Source organism: Sander lucioperca, chromosome 15, assembly GCF_008315115.2.
Source record: "Sander lucioperca isolate FBNREF2018 chromosome 15, SLUC_FBN_1.2, whole genome shotgun sequence".
Classification (NCBI taxonomy): Eukaryota; Metazoa; Chordata; class Actinopteri; order Perciformes; family Percidae; genus Sander; species Sander lucioperca.
In genome coordinates this window covers 25,425,208-25,444,022 of record NC_050187.1, presented here as the reverse complement: position 1 = coordinate 25,444,022, position 18,815 = coordinate 25,425,208, and the positions used below count along the sequence as shown (strand labels likewise).

At 39.7% G+C, this 18,815-nt stretch overlaps 1 protein-coding gene across 1 annotated transcript; it reads right to left on the bottom strand.

Annotated features, from left to right (window-relative positions):
* Positions 1–12,840: 12,840 nt before the first annotated feature.
* si:ch73-52p7.1 (uncharacterized protein LOC100321084 homolog) lies at positions 12,841–17,923 on the bottom strand. Its single transcript, XM_031308539.2, has 2 exons — positions 17,818–17,923; positions 12,841–14,620 (listed from the first exon to the last, which is right to left on the bottom strand). The coding sequence occupies exon 2, from the start codon at positions 14,530–14,532 to the stop codon at positions 13,744–13,746; it is 789 nt and encodes a 262-aa protein (XP_031164399.1). The 5' UTR covers positions 14,533–14,620; positions 17,818–17,923; the 3' UTR covers positions 12,841–13,743.
* Positions 17,924–18,815: the final 892 nt, after the last annotated feature.

Below are 18,815 nucleotides of genomic sequence, written 5' to 3'. Positions count from 1 at the left end.
AACCAATTTGACACAATGTTCTAACATTTAGCAATTTTAGTTGCTTAAGTTTCAATTTGGGTTCTAATCTATGCCATGAAATGACCAACTTCTTCTCTGGGGACAAAGGTTAAACTTTCCAACCACACTCCTGCTCTCCCTCTGACAGATCAGATAGAGACTCAGCCAAAGGCGGGAGTCTGGCACAACCACCTCCGATTGGCCAAAACTACGTTTCTGTTAACCCTTTCCTTGACTGGGTTACAGGTGCATAGCATCGGCAACACAGGATATTAAACCTGTTTAAAGCCATTTGAACCTGTAATTGTTTGACCTCTGTCACTAACAGACAAGTTCATAAACTCTAACTTGGCTGAGATGAAATTTAGAGGGGCTTGAGCCCCCCTAAAAAGGGTCTAAAATCACCCATTCAGTACATCAGGTTTTCAGAGCTACAGCTTGGTATTCTGTTATGTATCATCTATTGTAGTTTAATGAGTTTAACAATGTTGCTGAATCTTGAGTTTACTGAAGTAATTTGGATACATGATAACCTTATAAAAAATCATCACCTCAAGCAGTAACATCTCACAAATGTGTTCCTGTCACACGTGCTGTCCACTTACTTTATTTCCGTTGGCTTGTTTGCTTTGACCGTGTTTTTGTTTTTGTTGTTGTAGATCATTTACTTTGACTGGACAGTCCAGTAGGACTATTTGAGCTTTATTTGGATGGAGCTTCTGTTGTTTCTTTAGGATTATATGAAATATGATTTTCTTTTTACTGATCAGGCCTGCAGTATATTATGCCAAATGCATGTGTAACTGTTGATCTATACTCCTTTCATTTTGCCCGTCAAAGACACCATCAAACCACAGTTTGAAGTTTCACAAAAAGAGATTTCACAAAGGTTGAAGCATTTGAATGGCAGATGGAAGACAGCAACACAAGTATTGAGATCTAAGAGTGAAGCCGAGCGAAACCCCCCAGCATTCGTCAAAAGTAGTTCTGACATTCATTTATTTTAAATTTAAGCAGTAAAAAGTATAAAGCTGTACTGCACCTCTTATAAATGTTTTGGGTAACGTTTAAAAGCCTTATTTTTCCTTCTTTGGGTAAATTCTGTGTAAAAGAGAATATCAATAAGATTTCTGTCTTTCTCATTCCTGTTTTATGAAAAGTAAACAAACCTTCAAATTATAGCAAGCCTTTAATTAAGGAGACGATCAAACAATTAAAAGCTCGTTAATTACAGACCTCACAACCATCTCCGCCAACATGAATATTGAGGTCCTAATTAATATTTGTGGGGCTGTTTTGTTCTTGGAAGACATTGGTGTTAATTAGGCAAAAAAACAAGTCAAATTAACATTTCCATAATGAAGAAACATACCTTCATGTTCTTATTTCTCTCTGTCTGAACACGCTCTGATACAAATTTGGCATCTCAAAGCTTTCTGAAGCATGTTGATGATGAGTTTTATCAAACAGAAGCAAGTTTTCGGTCATGGATTTTTTCTGCTGCTTGAGGTGTGTGTTTCTTGATTTCTTGATTCTTGTCTCTTTTGAATAGACATATTTACTGTTGTTGTGTGAAAAGTTTTTCATCACCTATAGCTTTGCCACCTATAGATGCAAGAGATCTTAGATAGCCCATAAGGTCAGATTTTACACATTTACATCTCCTCAGCTAAAAATTAAGTTTCAAGCTAATCTTTTTTTTATTCACTTTCTGACAGAGAGATAGATGTGAGGTTTGAAACCACTTTCCGCTAAATATGAAGCTACAGCCAGCAGTCAGTTAGCTTAGCTTAGGACATAGACAGGAAACAGGAGGAAATAGCTAGCTTATATCTCTTTTGTTTAATCGTACAAAAACAGAAGTGTAAAAATGTTTTTTGCTGTTTTACAGGAGGTTATGTACCAGGCTATTTACTGGCCACAACTAGTAACTGGATTCTCAACATGTTGCTGTTCAGAGCCTAGAAATAGTTCTTAACCTCTGTAAAATGGCTTATTGCCATTTATACACTTTGGTTTTCATACGGATTAAACAAAAAACATATAGTGTGTCGATTAGTGAGTTTTACAGGTTTCGATTTTGTTACTTTTGGACAGAGCCAGGCTAGCTGTTTCCCCATTTCCAGTCTTTATACTATAAGCTAAGCTAACAGGCTGCTGGTTGTCGCTTTATCATATTTAACGGAAAGATATGAAAGTGGTATCAATCTTTTCTTTAAGACTTTCCCAAAATGTCAAACTAATCCTTTAACCTTTATAATCATCATCTCCAGTATCATCCTCACCTCATTCATCAGTCACCCTCCTCCTCCTCATTAGACTCACACAGACACAAGCACACAAAGACACACACACACACACACACTCACCACCAGCACTTAACCAGCCTCCAGCCCGGCCCACCAGCTTTTGCAACAAGGTTCTCCTTTTAACTGTCCCTTTCAGCACGGGACAATCGGACACCTCCCATCGCCTCCTTTCAGGCTGTAGCTCCAGCCTCACCCCCCTCTCCTCCCCATACTGCTCCCTGTGTCATTTTGTGTCCGCTTCGCCCCCTCGCAATGGGTGCATATGACCAGAAAATGAAGCAGGGGTCTCTGCAAGCGGAGAATGAAAGCGAGTATGTTTGTGTGCGTTTGAGAGAAAGGGAGAGAGATTAACATGTAGGATTTAGGATGGTGTGATGGGGTTAGGTTGTGTGAGTGAGGTTACTAAAGAGAGAAAAGTTTGACTCAGGTCTGGCTAGTGTATATACGTGTTTGTGTGTTTGTGAGTGTGTGTGTGTGTGTGTGTGTGTGTGTGTGTGTTTGTGTGTGTGTCAATCACAATCTTAACAAGATCATCACACACACAGGATTGTAACCTTGTGCATTCCCAAATACAGTACACTCATATAATACAAACAAACTCACAAGCTACCCAGCACAATATAATGAGCTCCACCTTTAACAGTGGTAACATTTAAGTGATGTACACGTGAATGCATAAATAAAAAATTTAAAAAGGCACATTCTGCATAATACAGAGTATTTCTACACTGTAATATTGCTAATTTTACCTAAAAAAAAGATATGAATACCTCTTCCACCTCTGCAAACAATGTATGTGGGACTTCAAACACACATATGAAAACACACACACACACACACATAGTGCGTGGCACTCTTTGTGGGGACCCGACATAATGCATTCCCTAGCCCCTTACCCTAACCTTAACCATCACAACTAAATGCCTAACCTTAACTCTTACCCTAACCCTAACTACGAATATAGTTAAACAAGAACACACACACACACACACACACACACACACACACACACACACACACACACACACACACACTCCATTAGAGGAGTATTGCAGCCCACAGGGTGTGAGGCCTGGTTACTGTAGAGAGATTATCACATCATTAACTGCTAATGAAAAACCAATTCAGGCAGCTCTCCTCCTGCGCTCTCTGCTCGCGTTTTGAGATTTTCTCACCATTCATTTGCTTTCATTTCTCAGGTTGTCTACAACCAACTGTCCGAAGAAACATGTGTGGTAGCCATAACACAAGAAGGCGCTCTATGTATATTTTAAATACAAACATAGATTAATTTCTATTCACTATCTGTAATTTTGTCATCTTGAGTGTCCATACAGTGTATCGGTTTAGTATGTAGTTCTAGTCTGTACATACAACATCTATGGCATGTCTGTCCGTCCAGGGAGGGGGATCCCTGCTCTGTTGCTGTTAGGGTTAGGTTTAGGGAGGGTGGATTAGGGTTTCTTCCATTTTCCCCCCCATCTAGGGTGGTGTTTGCTGTACAGATTGAGAAGCCCTTGAGGCAAATTTGTGATTTGTGATATTGGATTATAGGCCTATGCTTTCCCTGGTACCATTCCAGCAAGTGTCATGCTTTCTTGAATCAGTTTTTCAGTTTTTCAGTGTTTCGAAACATTCAAATGTCAGCATTTCTCTGATTCAAGGCAGATTAATGAATCACCAGCAGGCCTTGTGGTAGTTACTGTTAACTAAGATTGTTCATCGTTGCTGCTCCTCAAAGCTGAAACCAGATCTCCTTTTCTGGGGCCTGGAGGATGAATTGTCGATGAAATTAATCGTCTGCATATTTTAATGCCATAAGAGAAACTTTATGGCATGAGAGAGAAAGAGACAGAGAAACAACTTAATCAAACACATCATCTGTCCTGTGACGCTTTGCCTTGTGACACCAGTTTGCTCCTGTGTACAGCAGTTTTATATTTATGTGGCTGCTCACGCACACTTTTCTGTACGTGTTTGAAGGCACGTGTGGCATGTGTATGTGTGTTTTGACTGCATGCAGCAATAATAAAAACCACACCAGCACAGGCCACATTTTTCAAGTTTGTTTGACGCATTTAAAATGCTAATAACCAGTTTATTATGTGCTACATCAAATGCAAATGCTCTGTTTTACTGCTGTGAAGTTGGGGCGACTTTAGCATTTGCATATCTTATGTCTGTCTCCTTAGCATGCATTGAGGAACTGGATAGCGGGCAGACTCCCAATAAATAACATTAACAGCACATTAGATAAACAAGCTCCAATGATGCTGCTATTAGGGAATGCAGAGCCATAGCCCGCTTAAATGAAGGTGTTTGACACAGCAGCATATGGTGTGCAAATTCCCCCAAATCAACCTAATGCCAACGTTATCTGGAAATGTCAGGGAGAGCAGACGGATTGAAAAAACATCGCTTTAACGGCAGACGCTTTACGATGTTGAGAAAATGCTGCGGAGGAATTTGCCTCTTTAAGACCAACTGGCGGCTGTGTGTGTGTGTGTGTGTGAGTGTGTGTGTGTGTGTGTGTGTGTGTGTGTATGTGTGTGTGTGTGTGTGTGTGTGTGTGTGTGTGTGTGTGTGTGTGTGTGTATGTGTGTGTGTGTGTGTGTGTGTGTGTGTGTGTGTGTGTGTGTGTGTGTGTGTGTGTGCGTGTGTAAATAAGAAAGACAGCAGTTAGGAAACTAATTGTAAATGAGAAACTTTGTCTGGTTTAATGTTGGGTTCACTTGAAGTCTTAACTACCTTCAGGCTCCATTCAGAAACCCACTACGATGTGAAGTAAACATTCCATAAAGAAAGTTCATATATTCTCATTAAACATCTCTGATTATAAAAGCAGCAATTCATTATGAATATGAGATGGGACATGATGACACTTTGAGATGGTTGGTTTTTGTGTGTGTGATATGGCATGTTGACAGGTGTTCTCTGAGGAAGTGTGTTAAAGAAAGTTGGCTTTACATCACTACTACAACTTACTCAGATATTAGCAGATATAAGCATTACACTAGACCACACTAGGCAGTAAAGGTTTATTTCATTAGAGGGTTATTTTACGTCATCATAGCAGAATAGTCTTAGTCTATTATAAAATAAACCATTTTTCCAGTTTCAGAAGATGCTCCTATTAGCTTGGGTGTTAACTTGTATCTTAAACATAACAATTATACAGTACATTTACCTTTTGGTGTTTTATAATGGGATTTTAAGGCCCTGACACACCTGCCTACGGTCGGCCAATGTCAAGCCATCGATGAGTGTCTGTCGCCCTACTTTTTGTGGTGTGTCCCACACCGTTTGCATTAGTCCGCCCTTGTTAGCAGCTTTTCGGCCAAATGAGAACGTTGAATCGGCAGCGGAGCCCGTCGGTGAGAGAAATCCCTCTGATTGGCTGTTCAGCTTAAGCGAATCAGTGCATAAGAAGAGAAACGGTAGTGAGGAAAGATAATAAAATAATTTGTTCTTTCAATATCGGGTTGTGTTAATGTGCTAGCTGGCTGTCGGTCTTCCGGTTTCCCTTTTTGAATGACGACAATAGACTACAGCCACCTGCTGGTATGGAGAGTTATTTATGTGCTAAATGGCCATTGGCTGTAGTCTTTGCAGTGTGTTCGAGTGCAACCTTTTGGACGCATAGTTGGCCTTGGTCAACGCTATTTTTTTATGTTGGTTTTATGTGTCTGAGCTTTTAGCCACCAAATTCAGCTCAATAAATTGCTTTTTTTGGTGCACTCTCCCATGGTTTGGCATACATTGACAGATAATACAGGGTGACAGATTTGGTTATGATATAGGTATTTTAAACTGAGAATGTGGTTGTTGTTTTTGTGGTACTTTTATTCATAGCATGGGACGGCGGATCAATACCTAAAGCATTGACTCTACTGACACTAAGACTTGTTTTGAGTATCAATACTAGCGTCAGTACCAAAAAGGACCAGTTTAACCTTATACCAAGTTCTTGGCAAATGAAAAACTCTTTTTAGTGCATACATTCTTTGTTTCTCTGCCGCTGTTGTGGTGCATTAAGAGAACACGTACAACAAACATTTATTATTTAGCTTTATAAATGTTCTTGTGTTTTAACACGCATGTGATTATTAAGTCATTAACACTATAAAATAAAGTAAAAGTAAATTATGTTAATGGTAATGAAAAGCAGAAGTAGAATATTAATGATGTATTCACCTCATAAATCGTGAAATCATGACACTTTTCTCCCCCCTATATGACAGTACTTTAGCAGCCTTTAATAATAAATCGTTAATGATATTAAAGATTCTGGGCCTCTACTACCTGGTGTCGGATTGGAACAAATTTTATCTCCAACCTAATTCACAGGGTATCGCTCAACGTGCAACATTAAGATGTAGCTACACTGTCAATTGCATTTAGGTTTAATGCCTTGCTGACTTGTAGATGATTTTGACTAACATGCTGCATGCTTAAGCACTATAGCATGAGCAGTGATGCTTCTGTCAGCAATCCTCTAGTCTGTTTAGGATTAAAGGCCACACAACTCTAAGTGTGTTTTTCAAGAGACCATTTGCTTCAGTGAATGTATGTATGTATGTATGTATAATGTAAAAATATAATAATAATAATGTAAAAATATAATAATGTTAATAAGTGTAACTCATCTGTAGATTAACTTTTGTTGTTGGTTTCTCAATAGCAGAAAATTGGCTTAACATGAGCTGATGGCCTGGTGAAAAGTTTCAATTTTGGTCAGAAACAAAATCCTGTAAAATATCAGAATCTGGTAAGTTGCAAAGTAGGTTTTCAGGGATTTTATTTGGTATTTTGGTGCATAATGGTCACAATAATTGTTCACAGAATGAAGAACATGTAATGTCCAAAACTGGGAGAGTGTGGCCAGTAGATCATTCTTTGCAGCATTTCTTTGGCTTTGAACCTCGAATCAAAGCATTATATATCAAAGACATACACAACTTAAGCGCAGCTTTTGGTCACACACCTATGCTTGCATAGAATTACCCTGACAGTTGGATGAAAACAATCTTATTTCCTCTCTTTTAAAGTTTTGTGGTATAAATATGTAATTATAACTGTGTTAGGATAGTCTCTCTTTAACCCAACATACTCCTCTCTCTTCTCTCCAGACCTCTCTTCTTTGTTAAAAGGCCACTTGTGATGAGATGCTAGCATTCTCTTGTTCCTCCATTTGTGCTCACTGTAAACCCGGGCACTCCAGATAAGTATCAGCTACATATCACAAACAAATGCTGAAGTGTAGATGCTAATGCTTTTTCTTTTTGTCATTCTCTCTTTCCAGCCTGCCCAATAATCTCTCTCTCTTCTCTGTCCTCCTCCTCTCTCCCTGCTCCTAATCCGCTTCACAGCCGTGAAAACTCTCCATGAGAGAGAGATGACCCGTTCTAATGAGTGGAGGCAACCACCCACACACACAGCCGCGGAGGGTCCAGCCAACACACACACACACACACACACACCAGACCTCGCTAAGCTTGCATGGCTTAGTCTAGATTGTATGAATAAAATGCATCAATCCGGGAACACGCTACATGATTCAAACCCCCATTATAACCCATTTTAAGGTTGTGGAGAATCTGCCCAGCTTTGTCAACATGGATAGTCAAAACACTTGTCTGGTGCTGAAACACTTAGTTGATTAATTGATCAGTTGTTATACATTTTCAAGCACGAATACCATATGTTTTGCTGTTTTTCTCAGATTTACATCAAACAAATTGAATGTCTTAAAATCTTATACAGAAAACAAGAAACTTAAAGAAATGTTTCATTATTTTCTGACAATTTACAGAAAATGTTTCAGTGATTAACAACAACAACTGAGTTGATTGAACTTTTGAGTTGATTAACTACCGAAATATGAACGTATGGGTGTGTAAAAGTGTGTGCATGTTTTTAATAGAAAAACACATCCACATGTGTGGCAATGGATAGAGTCTGCTTAAAGCCACAGCTACGTTTAAATATCCCCATGCAAGAACATTTAAACTTATCATGTTTCGGTGGCCTGCGGATAATTGAAGTCACACAGATCTCCAAAACATTGCAGTGTATCCGAGCAGCTGTTTCAGTGAGCTGAGTGTGTGCAGGTGTTGAGCTCTCATTGGGATAATTCAGCCATTTTCCTGCTGGTTCCTGTTCACTTGTTTATTAGACTGCTAAAGGACCATACAGCTGGTTTTGAATGTTGTTGGCCTGTTGAGTACAGATTGCATATGTTTTACATCCCTGCTGACCATTTACCAAAGAATGCCACACATTTTAAGATTGGCTCTTCACTTAGTTGCGAGCTTCACCTTTAAACTATTAACAGTTTGACTTAAAACTCACTTAAAAAGGTGATACAAAAAATGGTACAGCACGCTTCAGCATCTCAGGTTGGAGAGGTGGCTGCTAAACAGAATCCTTTTTGATGCAAGTGATCATTAAATTCATAGTATCCTTTTCTTTTTTCTTTTCTTCACAATGTCATATTTAGCATAAGGTAGATAACAGTACTTAAAGAAGCCCTTTTCAGACATTGAATTTAGACTAATCTCGTACAAGAAGATCAATTTTTTTCAACAATTTAAAATGAGATGATACATTTACTACAGTGATTTTAGGTGGTACAAGTTGCGGTATTTAATCTCTCTCTATGCATGTTTAACATGTGTTAACTTGACAGCATTCAGTTCTTCAGACTTGCTTATTCAGACATGAGATATGTTAAAATGTCGTCAGATTAACGTAATGTAATGCATGTCTGAAAGGGGCTAAATTGTAAAAACAAAATACCTCTGTGTGTTGTGAATTAAGGTTGTGGTTTAATTGCTTATAAATTAAGCTTTTCATATAAAAGAGAGAAATAATGTGCTGTTTTCTCATTAATAACTTATATAGGCTCGCTTTTTAATGGTATGGTCCTTTACAACCAAGCCTAAATTATGAAAGTCCCCCAAAAATACACAACAATTAGTTTTTGTTGGACAAATATAGTAGGGAACATCTACCCTGGGATGCCCTGACACACACCCTGCAACCAACACACACACAATACCCCTGCCAGTTAGCGACAGCTAGGCTAACCACATAGCATATCCTCTAGACCAGCTCCTCTGGTCGTGCTTCAACAGATGGCCCAATGGGTCCCTGGACAGGCCTGCAAGGTGGAGGGAGGAGGGGGGAATGTGGGAGGATGGGGGAGGCAGGTTGCGGGGAATTGGCACCTTCTTAGGAGGACTGAGGGGGGTGCAGGGTGGGTGAGGGAGGGAGGAGACATATGTCCACAACCCTGGCCCCTGCCGAAGGACTGTCTCTGCTGGTTGCCTGATGGCTGGCTTGCTGCCTTTCTCTCTATCTCACACACACACACACACACACACACACACACACACACACACACACACAGACACAAACAGTCTGTGATGGGTGTGTTTTTCCTGCATGAGACTGTGTGAACAAATCCCTGTCCCCACAATGTGAGTTATATAGTATATATACACACAGATACAGAAACTTACTCCCTGAAGCCTGACAGATCGCTGCAGCACAGCTCCTCTCCCTCTCTATCTGCACCTAAAAGAACCAAGCGTCCAGTCAATGAGGTGACCATGACACTACCTGAGTCAAAGCAGAGGGATGGAGAGAGAGCGAGCGAGAGAGAGAGAGAGAGAGAGAGAGAGAGAGAGAGAGAGAGATGCAAGAAGAGAGGGGAGAGAGGAGAGGGAGGGAACGAGGGAGGGACACATTAACAAGCTATAATCTCAACTGCCTTATCCATAATGCATTGTGTGGGCCAATTTACATGGTGCTGGTCCCTCTGGGAGAAAGGAGATCATCCATCACATTACTTTATTAGGTCCCTCACACTCTCTCACAGATGCACACATACGCGCACACCCACACTATTATTTGTCCCTGCCTGTCCTTCTCTCTCTCCCTCTGTTTTGTGGGCATGTTTTGTCTTGGTTGTTGTTTCAAACTGCTGCTGCCTCTATAAAACAACCCCACACCGTGTCGTGATGTGCAGAGACTGTGACAAGCAGGAGGTGATTTTTCTTAAAAAATACAGTTTCTTTTAAAACTTACGACAGCCTCTGGTTTCAGGATGAGTCATGAAGTCGGAGAATTTAGGTTAAGTGTGGGAAATCTGATGCCAAGCTTTGTTTTTTGAAGTGAAACTTTCTTTGTGTTTAAATGAATAAATCTCGCAAATAAACCCACAAAAGTACCATTAATCCCTGTTTGTTTATCCTTAGATTTAAAACAAACTATTTAAATACATTCAAACATTTTGGGACAGCAGCGTATTTATGATTGTCTCCATGAATTTTGATAAACTTTTCCTTACAACTGGCTAAAAGTATAGACCCACTGTGTATTTAAATATGGTTTTATTTCAGACGAGTAATATCAGGACAGAGCACACTAGCAAGATAGGAAATAAATCCTCCTTTTCCTTGTGCTTTTTTGAGATTTGTGATTTTATTCCATCCAAATGTATCCTAAAACTTAATCAACAATACTGGCAAGCAAACATTCAAGATATACTGTAGGCTACATTAAACTGCATATTTTAAAGGACTCCAGTTAAATGAATAATTTAGATACACATATCAATATTAGTAAATTCTAGTTCAAAATCTGTAATTTTATTGCATTTATTAAATAGAAAGACATTTTGATTGCCTATCTTGTTGTACACATCCCATATTTGAAACCATCAGTTTATGTTTCTTATGCTATTAATAATTACACAAAATGAATCATTAATTTTGTTTTTATTGAGCTCATGGCATATTCACAGGCCTATATTATAACCGTCAAGTTGGGTGGTTATGTTACTTATGGTACACGTTATGGTAATAAAATTACTGTGTGTAAGAAACTAAATTTAGGCTTAAGAAGTTTTAGGGCGGAAACTTATTTCTGAAGTCAGTCCAGGTGATACAGATACATACATGCAATAACATGTCCATAAAACCTAAAAGAGTTTAATTTGCATGTGATGTGCGTGTGCTGTTTTGTCTAATGACTGGACCTACTAAGTCGTCACACGCACACACACACACACACACACACACACACACACACACACACACACACACACACACACACACACACACACACACACACACACACACACACAGCAGAACCATCAGACTCCGCAGTCACCCGGAGAATAAAAAGAGCTGTAATTGCAATCATATATGTGGAGCTTCAGCATTGCGCGCCATACCGTACCATTAGTATCACAAATAACTAATAATTTGCTAATGACAACATTATGTTGAGTCAGTTTAGGGGCAATTAAAGTGAGTGATATTTACATATGCCCAATGAATCACCCAGTGTGGCAGTTTGGGCGGTCTCTAATGAATATTCATCCAGGCATTTCTCCCCTGAGCGCTGCAGTTTATAAACTGAATTATGGCTGATTTGCCCTTTTAAAAAATGAACATGGGCGCATCTCCCACAAGGAGGTGGCGAACAATAACGTCTGATTATAAAAATGTTTTACTGCTAAACTGCCGGTGAGGAGACGGCGGCAGCGTGGTTAAAGACTCACTTAGAGGGGTGCAGAGGAGGGAAAGCCACCTAAAATCAATCCGATTTAGTCTCGGCCTGTCCACCTTTTTAGACTGACATAAATATTAACAGTGTGCATTCAGAGTGCTCAATGCATCATGAGTATCAGACTGAACATATAATTGATTTGTTTTTACAGGCGGTAGTTTTTCTTCAGATTATCCCAAGTGGAGGTCACGGTTCACACCAACCTATAGTCTTGATTTCCATAAGGAGACGGCCGGCTCTCTAAGAGCAGCCCGGCTGCCTCAGCACCACCGCCGGTGATTTCCCCGGTAATTGCCCCCGGTGTGTGTCGGGTAGGCTATGTGCTGACCTCTCAGGTGCAGGATCAACAGGCGACATCAGTTTGCATTCACAAGACGCTTAACAAGATGGGCCTCACGTTTATCATGCAAATAAGCGGCTCTCTAGCAGGTGTCAGCACACACACACACACACACACACACACACACACACACACACACACACACACACACACACACACACACACACACACACATATACAGCGTCTTTAAACAGGATTGCAATCAGTGTCAAATGTAACCACATTTGGCTTTAACCTGACAAATGCAGCTGTACCTCACAGTGATCAGTGTAAGTGATGTAAAATAAAACAAAATAGGCTAAATATCCAAAAGCAACAACAACAAAAACCTCTAAAATGTGACTTTAGGTTAATTTCCCTCCACTACAGACTTATGCAAAGCATACCTCAAACAATGAATCCATTGTTCAAGATATGGTTTATATGTCTACAATACTAGACTTGCTGCTGTATCATCATGTAGCCTATGCCTATGTACAAATATAGAGTATATTTTTCGCCACGGTCCTTTTTAAATTCAGACTTTGTGACTCTTGTTGGTAATTTACTGTAATTTAGCCAAATTAAGTTTTGGACAATATCAGTTATGGTGGTTAATTCACAAGCCATGAATGATGAGTAAATAATTTATTTCTGTTGTTTGTTGTAAACAATGCAAGAGATGACATTGGTAAATGTATATTTTGTAAACAAATAAATATCATGCCATACTTGTTTAACTCTTCACAATGTACCTCAACAAATAACATTCCTCACAAGCTTTTAAAGTGCTTTTAAGTGTTGTAGACTTTAAAAACTGTCAGTACACTCAGTCCTTCCTCAACACTTCAGTAGGCTTCTTCCTCTTTGACTCAAGCGTATCTGCTGCCATCTTGTGGTTTAATTTTAAATGCTAAAGAAGAGCTGCGCTGAAGTCCAAATTAGCTCAATGTCCTCCCTCTAGTGATGACATTTTGGCCTACAAGAGAACCCTTTTGTTTTTCACAACATCTGACAGTCAGCAGCTTTATATTTAGTGTGAATTCAGCAACCGGATCAGAGCTTCTGTGGAATGCACAATATGGTTGTAAGCTCACATTTTCTGTCTTTGTGGCAGAGAGGAAAAACAAAGTTAGTATAAATGCTCAACTAAAGCCATCATACCACCACTGTCATTTCATTTTGGCAATAAGGATAGACAACATTTAGAGAGGACACGTCAGCTGGAGGGGGTTGGCAGGCTATTCTGGTCCCTCAGAGGGTCTCTCATTAGTTGATCTATTTTCTTCTAACATGCTGATAAACAGCTGAGCAGCTATTGGACAAGAAAAATCTAATTTAGTTTTGCGTTTGTGCAAAAATGTGTTTTCTTTGGAGTTATCCATGTAAATCAGAGCCATAGGCCTTCAACAAGAAAGACCCCAGATTCCTAAACATATTTATCTCTGGTGAGCAAGAAAGTGTTTGCAGGACCTCAACACTGGATCATCTTCTTCCCGTTGTTCTCTCCTGCACGCCTCAAAAAGTAACCTGGTATCAGTATACAAAGCTGACATATATGACAGATGTCTCTGGTAATTTTGACAGGTGGAGGTCAGGGAAAGGCAGCATGCCGTCATCGTCTATGTGTGTTTGAACTGTGTAGGCTTTGACTACTGCTCCCCACTCCAGCACAGAGCTGTGGATGATTCCCAGTCTGGCCTGTTCGTGAAACGCTGCTCCCAGCTCCCTGCCCAGGAAGATGTCTTGGATCTGGGGTGAAGACAAAGCCAAGGAATCTCTCTTCAATACATTCCTGTTGAATGTATTTGTGTCAAGGTGAGCACCATTATCCCTGTCTGGGTCACTGTTTGAGTCTGTGTTCTTGGCTCTGTTTGCATCTGGACAGTGGTAAACCGGCTTCTGCGCCAAGTTCACCACCGTCAGCCTCTCCAGGTGCTGCACAGCAAAATGTCCCTCCAGGGAAGAAGAAGGTGTTTGTCTAGATCCTCCAGGGCCACAGTGGATCAGGGTAAGGTGCCTCACCTCCGAGTTGTTGAGGAGACGTGCTGTGTTTAATGGCGACGTGAACCAAACCGTTAAACGCCTCATGCGGAAAACGGGAGACGAGTGCGACTGGGGGCGATGCAGCATGGAAAGCTGGATGTCCTTGCATCTGCAGTCTGTAAGTGATGAGACGCTGCATGGCTGCGGGTCCTGGCTGCAGGAGTAGTAGAAAAAGCTGTTGTGGGTCACATAAGCCAGACGCAGGTCAGAGCGCTGCAGAGCCACCGACACACACAGCAGCACACAGACGAGAGGAGTGGGAGGGCTGAAGGCAGGCATCACTGCTGGGGAAGAGTCTCAGGCAGCATATTGATTGGTGTTCATGTGTGGACGTGTGGGTGTTTAGGTACACATACAGTACATGAGCCTATACAAATGAGAACACACAGAATCAATGTCAGAAAAAGTAAAGATAAGAAAAGCACACATACACTCCTACCCTAACCCCTAAGCTCAGGGATACCTACTAACTTTCATCACACTGCATATTAAGTGTGACCTGTGTGTAAACTTAAGGAAACCAGTAGTGGAAGAAGTACTCAGACTCTTAACCTAAATAATTTTTTTTCACTGCTCTTTGTTGCATTCCAGGCGTGAATTTAGGTTGTAATTTTATCTTTCGGTAACATATTTGCCATGTGTCTGCTTATTTTTCTCCAGTTAATGATTTACAACAACTTCTGACTAACCCCAGGGAGCGGGTGTGAACTTGTTCCATTTTTCTGCGGGTTGTTGTACATACAATACATAATAGAATTAACTTTACATTAGATAATATTCTTCACAATTTTTGTGGCAAAAGTCCAAATGTCGGTTAAATCTAGCATGACCAAGTGAAATGTTTATATGAAAATAAAATGCTTGGGTCGTGTAAACACACCCTGCCCTCTTTCAGTGCAGGTCAACTTTCATAGATATTCTTGTTATTTGATATTGAAGTTAAATGCTCTGAGGTCGCTCCCCTGTGTGTCTCTCATCCATTAAGTATTGTCTTACCAAGATGTAAAAAAAGAGGGGATGTGGACATAAACTGACAGCTGGTTTTGATCAGTACTTTGTCACACACACACACACACACACACACACACACACACACACACACACACACACACACACACACACACACACACACAAACCCACACAGACCCACACAGACTGTGTTTTTCCTGCACTACAGTTAGGGAAACATTGTTTGGCACTGAGAGCCCACATCCAATTACACACACACACACACACACACACACACACACACACACACACACACACACACACACACACACACACACACACACACACACAAATTATAACTGTGGAGATTGCTTTGAGATTCCAGGGAAAACATTGTTTTTGAAATGTTGGTCTGGGTTGATTTTCTGGTTTGGCAATAATATTAGGACAGGAACTAAACTTTCTGCTTCATCTTGAAGCCAGGAAAAACTTGACCACTACATTCTTCTGAATTATCGTCTACAGTATATTTACAGTAACATCCAGTCTCCCCCATTTTATTTTGCCTCAAAGTTGGACAAATCCTCTTGTTTCACATGTCTGACAGGATCATATGTGTCTGGTTGTTTCAGCTCTTCACTGAAGCTCTATAATGTTTACACTTAGTGAAATATTTACAGTAAACCCAAAATGGCTGCATCATTTGATGAAATGGAAAAATTGTAGATGGCTTGTGCATCGTTTATACACGCAATGTTGAGATCTCCAATTTAAAACACAGTTTTGTGGTTTGAACATTGTTTGGCTGCACAGCACGAACGACAGTGTCAGTTCAGTATCCAAAAAACGACACGTTTATACTGAAGTAACAAAGCCCCAGCAGCCTTATAATTATGACGGCAGCAAAGGAGGACCACAAGTTAACTTTGTTTTGAAAAGCATAGCCGTTCCTTGACCTTAACCATATGTTTATTATTGCAACCATTTTGACAAAGGTCCCCTGGCCATAACAAAGTAGCCATTTTAACCCAAACATAATCTTTGCCTAAACCTAACCAAACCTTAACCATATTGTCAAACACATCCCAAAACGGATTTATTTTTCAACACTGAAAAATGTGTAGTTCTAGAGAGCATGGACAAACAACTTATTTTGTTGTTGGAAGACTTGTTATATGAGTTACAAGTTACTTAAAGCAATAGTTAAACTCGTAACTTGTTTTGGGAAACATGCTTAGCCTATTTGCTTTCTTGCTGAGAGTTGGATGAGAAGAGATATCAATCAGGTCTTTACGGTAAATAAACTACCCACGAGGCAATTAGCTTAGCTTAGCACAAGACTGGAAGCAAGGGGAAACAGTTGGCCTGGCTTTGTCCAAAGGTAACAAAATCGCCCTGCCCAGCACCTCTGGAGCTCATTAATAACATGTGATATTTAATCCGTACAAAAACCACCAAAGTGTAAAGAATGTAAAGAGGATTCAGGAAATTACTGCTACCAGCCAAGAAACAGTCCAGCACACGACACCCAATCGTAACTTTCTCCCCATGTTTCCAGTCTTTATGCTAAGCTAACAGGCGCTGCCTGTGGTATCGATCTTCTCATCATCTTGGCAAGAAAGCAAATAAGCATATTTCCCCAAATCATGTCAAGCTATTCCTAAAAAAAACCATCTCTGATTTTACAAAATCAGAGTACTTTAACCATGCCCCATTCAGTCAAGCTTTCCTGGGCTAATGCACTTATCCTATAAATGTATTTATAAAACAGGTTTTTACAAGTTTGTTGACTCTGCTTCATTAAAAAAATCTATTAATAAAAAAATCTATCTAAAATTTCCTTCAGGATGAATAAAGTATCTATCTATCTATTAAAGATGGTAAATGACAGTTTGTCTGATGTTATGCCAACTAATGCTGAGAGCAAAGGACAGACAGGTAGATGAGGAAGATGCTGACCAGCATTAAAACACCGTGAATGGCAACATGCAGTACAACAGCCCAGTCTCACTGTCACAATCAACTTGCTCAGCCAGCTTGGTAGAAAATGTATGAAGATGGAGATTCAATCATGTCACTGTTTGCTTTTCCCTAAAGCCCAAAATTATGAACTCCTTTACTTTTATGTCACAAGTACATTCTTTCTGTGTCCTGGCTGTAAAAGACTTTCCACCCGCTAGATCTCTGGCTTAGCTATGAATCACTGACTTGGACGTAAGATGACTCAAACCTCAAACATTAGGCTAAAGAATTATTTTTGCGACTTCTATCTCATTTATTCTCAAAAGAAAACCTCTCGGTAGTTCACAGCAGGATGACAAGTGACATCCTACAGTCAAGCCGCCAACGTAAGCAGTTGCAGTGTTTATCTGTGACTTATTTGACAGTTTTCCATTAGAACAGATTAGCGAGAATGTATGTATGTATTACATAACACAGACACAGGAATGCACAAGCTATGTAATGTAATATGAGAATATGCAGCAAGGCTTGGCTTTCTGTTCCTTTTACGGACTACCACAAAGATACATTTTTAACAGTTGTTAAGTACAGTAAATGTACATCAATGCTAGTAGACAGACAGTAAGTTTCCCAGATGTCTGGTGTGTAACTCACCTCAAGTTGCTTCTGAAGAGCTGATGTGTAAATGTGTCAGTTTGAGGCTGGGATGGGAAGGAAAAATCACACATCCAGCTGACGTCAGGATGGGGGAAGTGTCCCACAGAGGAAGCTGTAACTCACATCATGTGCAAACTGACTCAACAGCCTCAATTGCTGCAGACAAGCATAGGTTGTTTGTTCTTATTAGAACAGACCTGAAAATATTTTTTGAAGGCCATTTCTTGTCATACAGTAGCTTTCATGTGTAGAATTGTTCTAGGCTGTTAAGATAAAGGTATGCCAATAGGTTTATTTCATTTTTATTTATTTATTGTCAGAGGGTTGTTTAATTATAATCCCATACAGCTATGTTCTTACAGCCAAAGGTATATTGTCATTTTTTTAAATTGTATTTTAGAATCAAATGTTTAACTGCGTAGAATGTCTTTTTAATAATGTATCTATCCGTAAAGTTAACACATTAGTTTATCAATTTACTGCCATTAAGAATAAACGTCTTTCCTGACAGCAAATAAGGAAGTATGGGGAAAATATATAATCCTTGGAAAACTGGTCATTTCCCGGCACCCGGAAATGCACACCAGCAAATCTTTGCTGCATTCAAGTGCTGTCAGAAATATTACCATTAGTTCTTAAAAAAGTACAGACTTTTAGATTTATTAGAGTAGCTGTATCCACAATTGATGTTAAAACCGATATGTGGTATGCTACTTCGTGTCTGTTTTTATGCTATGTAGCTTATTCCAAGTAGCCTATAAATAAAATAAAATGTACTCTCTTGTATTTGTATCTCACAGAGATAAAGCCTACATTTGAGCTAATAAAGGGTGTGCAATATTTTAAATGTTGGGCTAGGCTATTTGAGGGAATTATTTGTAACCCAAAACTGAAAGAACAAATATAACATGGCTTGTGTCCATGTGTATCTTTATTGTGCAGTTAAATCATATATGCCACTTTAGTTCTCTTGTGAAACAAAGCTTAAATTTACG